Here is a 9,331-nt window from a genome sequence, read left to right as displayed (position 1 = left end):
TATTTCACAAAAGCATCTGTATCAAGATGATAATGAGAAACTTATATAAATTTTGTCAAATTTTATTAGTTCTGTGATTGATTAAAAGTTTTTAGAATTTTTGCTATTTTAAATTTAATGCATGATTCATTTCAATCTACTGCTGTATTTGTTTCTATTTATTGTTTCGATCTGTGATCAATTGGATTGTTAAAATACTTAGCCAGAAGAGTTATTATTAAAATTAATATGTGCAATGGATATTATTAAGATTAAACATATATGATAATTGTTTGGCTAGCAAAATTCAAGACTATTTCATTTAACGAGTGCAGCATTTGCTAATAAATTTTCAACTAAATGTAATACTATCATTGAAACATCTATAACATATTAAGATTTATTTTATTGTTCATGAATTCTATGGACATATGGAAAGAATTCCCACTACTTTTGTGATGAATAAGAAACTGAGATGCAAGAGGAAGTTCAGATTTTTTTTCTTTTAAAGTTTTTTTTTTTTTTTTTCTTTTTTTTTTTTTAATGTTATGTAAATTGAATAGAAAAGAAAAATTTTATTGACACATAATTTCTAAATTTGCACGATTTAAATGATGTCATTTGTAAAGTGAATGAATTTATAATGAATATGAATTATAATTTCATGATTTCTTCTATAAGTAGTCATGAAGCGAAAAAAAATTTTGTATCTATGTATAAACAAGAAAAATATTAAAATTGTATTTTTGATTTTTTTTCCCCTGTATGTTAAGAAAAATAATCTGGAATCCTTTTTATATATTTTCTTTTGCAGTATTTAATGGAATTGTTCTTAGAATGTGTTTTTTCATTGGTGTTAATTAGTATTAAACACATTTCTGCATTTTGTGCAAATTTTATATATTGTAAGAAAAATGGGATGAGAATTTGAACTTGTTCACTTAACAGATTTAGAAAATTTAGATTAAATCGAATTCTTTCAAATCCGTATAAATTTCTTTCAACAGATGATTTGTGAAAGTCAGGGCTTGAAATAAAATTGTACAGTATGTAGAAAAAGTCAAATTAATTTATGTTTAATTATTGTAGTGTTATTATTTTAGTAATTTTTTCACAATACTTAAGTAATACTATCGATCAAATTTGTATATTAATAAGTCTTTAATTTACAGATCCTGTAGCATGCAAGGGAAAATGTAAGATAACTGAGAATAAAACTGCATCTGCTTATAGACCTAATACACACAAGCCGAAATCCACTGAAGTTATGGCTGCAAGTTGTGAAAATCCTCTCCTGATAGATATGAATGAGAGTAGTTCGTCACCCAGTCCTGATAGTGAAGCCATCCCATTTTTAACAAAAAGTGCATTTGATCGGGAAAGTTTGAACACAGTTCAAAATCAAGCTGCATCATTATGTCATCTACCTAGTATGCATATTCCCAATCCTGCAGACGCAATGGCTACAAATTTTCAAAATCCTTGCCTAATGAAGAACAACAATGAGTATAATTTACCAACCAATCATGTTACTGAAACCTCTTTATCTGATCTGCATTTCTGGGTAAGGAATACTCACATGGCTTCAATTCAAGAAACTTTAAATATGGTTCCTAGTGATGACACTGATGCTTGGATTATAAAGAACCGTCTAATGGCATTGCAGCAACTAAAGTCTGATTTTCCTGATCAATATTCCTCCAGTCTTAGCCTTTCTCCTCCAAGCATGACCGATTCATCTGGTAAGATATTTGTTTTTCTTAGTTTTAAATTTTGATGTTTTTCTACAAAATTGGTTCAATGAAAGGATGTTTGGTTAACAAAATTGAAATTTCTGATTTTATGGATCTATTTTCAAATACAGTGTTTACCATTAAGAGTTAATAATAAGTGACTTTTTTTTTTCTCTTGGCAGTACATAAATGCTTATTTCTGAAATTTATTGTGAAATCATATAGATTCCTTATATTTTTCTATGCAGAGCAGTTTTCGGTACATTTGTAGTACTTGTTATCTTTGCAAATTCTGAAAGATTTGCCTTTAGGTATTCGAAATCATATAGTTGAAAAATTGTATTTATAAGATATCTATTGCATATATAAATTTAGATAGTTGAATGTTATTTCAATCAATGATATAGTGTGGTTTTAATATAAACTTTAATCTCAAATTTTCTGAATTTATAGATTTCTTTTTTCAGTAATGGTCATGTTTATTATTAAAATATTTGTGTGTGCTCCCAGCTTTCCTTCATATTATTTTTCTTGCGGTTATGCGAACATAGCTCTTTTTTAAAAAAATATTTATTGTGGTTTATTTTAATTACTACTTGTTGTCTGCTGCTTATTTTGAATTTAAAAGTGTTTTTACTTTTTCAGGGGAAATATCTCCAGTTGCAATGTATAATCCATCAGATCTTGGAGCTTTCAATATTTCACCATTGTCATCTAGAAATTCACTTTCATCTGCAAATAGTTCTTTGAAAGATGCTCCTCTTACTAATGAAAAATGTAAATTCGAAAAACATGATAGGTAAATATTTACATGTTTAAATACTATCTTAATCGTAATGAAATGTATATATCTATTCATAAATTTCTGTTTTAACATTATTGTTGCAACATGTTTTCTCTACTGCATAAATAAAAATGGGACAATTGAATTAAATGCATATTTTAACTTTTTTTTTTAAATTTTTAATATGAAATCAATCAAACCAGTAATAATTTTTCTTCTTTGTAATTTATATAAATTCAAATTATTATGATTATTTCTATTATTATTTTATTTACATTATTTGAGTTGACTTTTTTTAAAAAATAAAAGGCTTTACAATTAGCTTTTCCCTCTATTTTGTGTGTTAAAATATTACGAGTGATGTACGGAAGTCATTATTTCCATTCATTGACATTTGTCTAATTATAATTTTTTTTTTTCTTTTCTCTAGGCCTATCATGCATCAACAAGATGGAATAAAATTAGAATTAATGCTTGGAAGAAATTTTTCAAAGAATGAAAAATCTTCTGGGGAGAATTCTTTATTCCGTGGCAAATTACAATCTGGATTCAAAACTGATCAAAGTACTGGAGTTATTGATAAAAATACAAAGCAATATTTGTATGAGAAGTCATATCAAGAAAAAGAAACAGGGCCAAAAAATTCAAAATCTGGAAGTAGTAATGTAGACTGTTGTGAGACATTTCATTATAATCATATGGACAAGAATAAAAATAATGTAGCTAAGTTGGCAAGCTATGATGTTGCTTCTTTGATGGTTCTGAAATCCACAACAGGCTTCTTTGATTCTCATTGTCATATTGATTTATTGTTGGCTCGTGAGAAGTTTCAAGGTACATATGCTGATTATATGGCTCAGCATAAAGATAGTTATCCGCAAAGCTATAAGGGTTGTATAGCAGTCTTCTGCAAGCCATTGACATTTGCTAAGGTAAGGATTTTATTGAAAGTTTATTTTTATTTTTTTATCAGCTTAACTTTTTAAATATCTTAATATACATCTAAAAAATTGTCTTAAAAACAATCTGAAACAAGGTTGAAAAGATTGTTATCTTTTGAACGCTTTTTTTAGTACTCAACATTTTTCAAAAATTGTTATATAAGTTTGTACTTCAGTTCTATTCAGATTTAATGAAAAAGAAAATTTTTTCTTTAAAAACAATTCTTTTATTGTCGACTGAGATGTACGTTGTCCATTTTCAAATCTTTTCTTAAATTTTAATAGATTTAAGGCTAATTAGTATGCATGTATGATTTTTACAAAGGATATTTATGATTTAATTCAAAAATGTTTTTCTTGTTTTCATGTCAGATTGTTTAGACAACCATATTCTTGTTTGAAAAAATACTAATGGATCCTTCTTCCCTTTCAAACTAAAATAAAAACTGTGTTTATATAAAGGTTACATTAAACATACATTTCTTCTTTAGAGAAACAAATGTGGCAAAAACATCTTGAGCAAGATAATGTTTGGGGAGCTTTTGGTTGTCACCCAAAATCAGCAAAATTTTATGATGGCAAAACAGAAGAAGATTTGTTAAATGCTCTGAACCATCCAAAAGTTAAAGCCTTAGGCGAAATTGGATTGGATTATTCAAAGGGGTAAGTTAGAGGTTTAAATCACTTTTTATTTTTTTACAAATTCATCACATTCCATATCAAAATTTCACTGTTCATTCATAGCAGAGAGAACCAATTGCTGCTATGATGACTATTATAGCTATTCTATGGATAATTAAAAATTGATTATAATTAATGATACAAATGGTTCAAGAAATAAGTTCATTAGTTCTGCCAGACGTATAAAAGTGTATCTGAATACCATTTAATAATATGAGACCTTTGTTTTCTGTATTAATACTCATACTTCATTACTGATTTTTATTTTAGTGATAATAAAGTTGCATTTAATTACTTCATGCTATTAAAGATCCTCTCTGTCTTCATTTCTAATATAAGATCTTTAGATTTTCTTGTCATTATGCTTACAGAAATTTTTTAATTCGTTTCCACCGAAAGAAAATTTGTTGCAGAGTTTGTTAAGAAACTGCATCTGTGTTTGGTAGATATTTTGTCTTATTTTACTACTAAATTTTTGTGACTGATCTAGGGTTACGGCTTGATTCAGCAGGCCTTTAAATTTTATTTATCTGAAATCTCCCTATAAAATAAGAGAGAGAGTTAATCTGTTTTGTTTATAGTTTGTTTAATTGAATTTTAAGATTAATAAGTAATTTTTGTCTTTCCTTCTTTAGAAATCAGTGTTCAAAGTTAGAACAACATCATGCATTTAGAAGGCAATTAAGAATTGCCCAAGAAAGGAAACTGCGGCTGGTAATCCATTGTCGGGATGCTGATGCTGATACTATTAAAATTATGCATGAAGTAAGTAAAAATGTTATAAATAACTCTCATCATGTATAGGTAATCTTAACCTTTATTTAACTCATTATTTACTAATTATCAATATAATGATTATTTCACCAAATATGTTTAAATGGTATCTTGATCTTGTAAGATACATTGAAACTTTATTTTGGCATTTTTGTCTCAATGCCTGAATGGCATTTGGGATTTAATTTTTTTTAGGACTGTGAGTCTTTATTAAATGATTATAAAAATATTTCCTATATGTAGTTCATGCATCATTGGCATATTGAATCACATTTTTATATGCATATATTTTTTTTCTTTTAGATACTACCTAGAGACACGATTTTCCACTTGCATTGCTTCACTGGTAGCTGGAAAAGGGCTCAAAAGTGGATACAAGAATTTCCTAATGTTTTCATTGGAATCACAAACTTGGTGACATTCCCTTCTGCTACTCCAACTCATGAAGTTGTTCGGCAGTTGCCTTTAGAACGTCTGTTACTAGAAACAGATGCACCTTATTTTGTACCTTCAGTGGTAAGTATTTTTTTCCCCCCCTTCCACATAATGTCATATATATATCTAAATATATAGCTTTAAAATATATACTTTAAACAGTATTTCTGACTGCTGAATATTTCATTTTAGTGTACAGTGTCTTTTAAAATGTTTTGCTCCAAAACTAAAAACCTTAAATTTATTTGCTATGAGCAAATTTATATTAATTTTTTTTTAGGCAGTTTTTGCATTAGAAATTTTAAGTTTTATCCCAGCAAAAATGTAGCTCAAAAAACATTTTCATTTCTTAATAACATGAAATTATTCAACTTTAAAATGATCTAAGAACTATTGGATTAAGGTACAAATTTATTTATAACTAGAAGGTTAACTATTATAACTTTTACAAAATGTTTTGATTTGCTATGAGTCAATTTTTAATACTCTATTTATTTTTTAATTAATATTTCTTTTGCGTAGGTTCCCAAAGGTACTAATTCTTCCCATCCTGGTATGGCCATACATGTTGCAGCTCACATTGCTGCACTTAGAAAGATTTCTGTGGATACAGTTCTACACTGGACATCTACCAACACACGAATTGTCTACAACATAACATAAAAGCTTCATTCTACTGTGATAATCGAGTCTAAGGATGCTTACATCATCTACTGTCATGAGGTTACTCGTGATATTTTTCTCAGGATGGAATCCTCAAGAGCAAACTGGATTGCTGTAAACCGTACAGAGAAGTGTTTTTTGCTTCAGTTGATATTTTCTACCACTTTCAAGCTACTGAGCATTTATTTTGTTATGAAATAAGAAATTTGTGTGTGTATATTACACAAGAGATTTATTTTTTGTCAATGAATCTCCTAAATTGACTATTCAAGCATTTGGCTTACAGTTAGCACTATAGTGGGTGTAATTTTTGGGAGTGCAAGTTGAACTACTGTGAAATGTCAGAATCTTCTGTTTATACCTGAAAACAGGATCTCTGAACAGTCCACTTCTGAGTGAAATGACAAAATCATTTATAATTGTGATTGCTGTGAATTTTTTTGTTTAATATGCCTTTATTAGTTCTGGAAATTAGTTGGCACTAAATTTTTTACATTTTATACATGATTTTTTATTTTCTACCATCAAGTGTTCCTGTGGTGTCACTTTTTATTTTTTTAAGTAGTACACAACTTGCGTGTACAAATTTGTTATAAATAAAATGTTCTTTAATTTGAAATTCAAATTAAACAAAAATTTATAATATGCTATTAAATTTGCAACCCAAATTATTCTGGCAAGATATTTTTAACATTTAGTTTAATAATAAAAAAATTGTGATTCTTTTATTTAACACTAAATTTATTGTTAAATTTACAATTGATTTCAGTAAGAAAGCACTAATAATCTAAAGTATGTAAATAGTTTGATGAATTTTAAATGAAATACAATGTTTAAAAATGATTCCCTACTTTCCTCATATTGTTCCTTCCTGTAATGTCATTGATATACTCTACGGGAAATAGGAAGTCCACTGCTGTGGTTTGTTTTATTACATTATCCAAATCTGCATACAGTTTTATGTAAGGCTATTCTTTGATTTTTGAATTCTATTTTATAAGTTAGTTCTTATTAGATTGTGACCAATTTTATCACTGAAATAAAAAGTAATCCCCTTTTTATTAATTTGCTTTTTGAATATTTTATAAAATAAAAATATTAAGCATATTTTATGAAATAAAAACATTATTCTTAACGTGATTGAATATTAACATTAATTTTGTCGACTTTACTTTTTAACTCAACCTGGACATATTTCCTATAGCTTTCATAGTTTATGCTTTAAGTAGCATTTAAATGATAACTTTTCAAAAATCTGTCTTCTAAAATATTCAGCTTTATACTGTTTAAAATACAATTGGAAGAGCATTTGGCAGTTCATTTTATGTATTAACTCGTTTTTCTTAATTCAACCTAGACATATTTCTTATAACTTTTATAATGATTTTAAATAGTTTACATTATAGATGAGTCGTATGGAAGTATTTTAAAGTTTCCATGTCTAGAATAGCCTTTTCTGTGATACAAAACAATGCTTATTGCATTATTTTAATCATATAGATTAATTTTTAAAATAAAATAAGATGCTGGAATTGTAGAATTGTATGAAAATAAGTTATCAGTGTGTACCATGAAAATATCTTGCTAATTATTGATAATGATCCTTTTATAAAGGCAGTTTTGCACTAAACTTACAAAGTAAAATTAAATTTTTTAATTGACTTACTTTGAATGTGATCTTATGATTTCTTTCTTCTAAGACCCATGATGAAGATGTTTCTGAGGTCTTCCATTTTAATTGAAATTTAATTTAAATCTCTACAAGTGTTCTTGTTCATATATATCATTTCATGTTGATCATTCTCAATTGATTGTTTTGTATGTTATATCTATAAAATTTACATCATGTAATGTATATGAATAATAATTTGATTTTATGTATTCTGATTCAATATTGTTTCCCATTAAATATAAAAAAATAATTTTTTTTATTGCATGATATATATTTCTCAGGATCAAGAAGTTTTATAAACCTGTAATTGTATTAGTATGGAAGAATAATTTTATTTTCATAACTGCATTTATTCTGCTAAAATTTATATATGTGTATGCAATATATATATAAATGTATTGTGCCCTTTTCTTATGTATTCGATGTGATGAATTTTAGTGAACTTGTTTTTTTCTCAACTGTAATTTATACTTTACAAACTTTTAAATGTATTCAAATAAAACTAATTTTTTCTGTAATTTAGTATGTTTCTTTTTAATAAATTGCTTTTATCCATTTAAATTGGTTTCCTCTTAGTTTTAGCTTTCATGAGAAGCTTTAGAACACCTTCAGCAGTTATATTACATTAGGTGTCCATGGTATGCCTGCATATCGCATTCCATCGAGTCATGGTTGTGAATGTTTACATTTTAAAAAAAAGTTTTAAAGAGAGTTTTTGTCGATTTAAATTATAATATATGTCATCAATAACATTATTACTTTATTCTGGTGTATCTTGAAATTTATTCGAATACTCCGGACATAAATAAATTTTTAAGTATTATAATTGTTACCTTTTGGTGTGAATAGATTCATTTTTTTAAAGGCGAAATCAAGAATATGTCTTATTTTTATGAAATTATATTATTTTGAAATGCTTTACAAAATTTCTTTTTGTCTGTGTGGATTCAGAAATCATTTCTTGAAAAATACTAACTTCATCTCTTCCATGTTGTAACAGAGATCTCTTATTAAAATTGATATCAAATTGTCCAAACTTTGAAAAGTTGCCTATTATAAAGTCTATTTATGCTACAGAATCTCAATTAAATCCAATCGGTTTCTACCCAAATAACTTTAAAAATCATTCATTAAAATGCGTTTAGAAGGTGTAACAACTGTGCTGTGAAACATAATTGGTTGTAATTAAGGATTTGCCCTCCACTAGTACATACTGTTAAATCTTTTACTGGTGTCGGTATGACTGTTTCCTTAGACATACAGATGTAGTCATTGTTTAGGACTGCAGATAATATATTTAAAGATAACATACTTCCGGTAGATGTTATAAAATTTAATATATATATATATATGTACAGGGTTGTCAGCTGAACAGGAAATCCGGGAATCGTCAAGGAATTCCGTAACTTGAAGGAGAGGGATGGAATTAATTTTAAAACTGGAATTTTTTGATAAATCATTAATTGCTGTCGAAAATGACAATTCGCTAGTATTTTTTCCTAAGTAGAATGAAACATTGTCATTTGATGAAAATCAATCATTGATTGTCGAAACAGAGGTTATCCACATTTCTGCATATGCACGAGGTTGGGGAATATTTCTACTTCCGAGGGATTGGCATTTCGGATATGTAGCCACGTTAGTGCTTTTTCAGAATTTCCTACAGTTC

The 9,331-nt window shown here is 27.4% G+C and overlaps 1 protein-coding gene across 1 annotated transcript; it reads left to right on the top strand.

The window, feature by feature from the left end:
- Positions 1 to 1,418: 1,418 nt before the first annotated feature.
- On the top strand, positions 1,419 to 7,341 carry LOC129966066 (putative deoxyribonuclease TATDN2). The gene is made up of 7 exons (XM_056080429.1): positions 1,419 to 1,721; positions 2,358 to 2,511; positions 2,927 to 3,428; positions 3,931 to 4,100; positions 4,754 to 4,883; positions 5,196 to 5,408; positions 5,850 to 7,341. Exons 1-7 carry the CDS (start codon positions 1,439 to 1,441, stop codon positions 5,988 to 5,990), a joined length of 1,593 nt encoding a protein of 530 aa, XP_055936404.1. The 5' UTR covers positions 1,419 to 1,438; the 3' UTR covers positions 5,991 to 7,341.
- Positions 7,342 to 9,331: the final 1,990 nt, after the last annotated feature.

The sequence above is a fragment of the Argiope bruennichi genome, chromosome 4, assembly GCF_947563725.1.
Source record: "Argiope bruennichi chromosome 4, qqArgBrue1.1, whole genome shotgun sequence".
In the NCBI taxonomy this organism is placed as follows: Eukaryota; Metazoa; Arthropoda; class Arachnida; order Araneae; family Araneidae; genus Argiope; species Argiope bruennichi.
This window is presented reverse-complemented; position numbering and strand designations above follow the sequence as displayed.

Bases quoted from the DNA above. Each gene is read 5' to 3' on its own strand.
- LOC129966066 (XM_056080429.1), top strand. From the start codon at position 1,439: ATGGCTACAAATTTTCAAAATCCTTGCCTAATGAAGAACAACAATGAG. The intron at 1,722-2,357 runs GTAAGATATTTG...TTACTTTTTCAG, and splicing joins AAGCATGACCGATTCATCTG to GGGAAATATCTCCAGTTGCA. The intron at 4,101-4,753 runs GTAAGTTAGAGG...TTCCTTCTTTAG, and splicing joins GGATTGGATTATTCAAAGGG to AAATCAGTGTTCAAAGTTAG.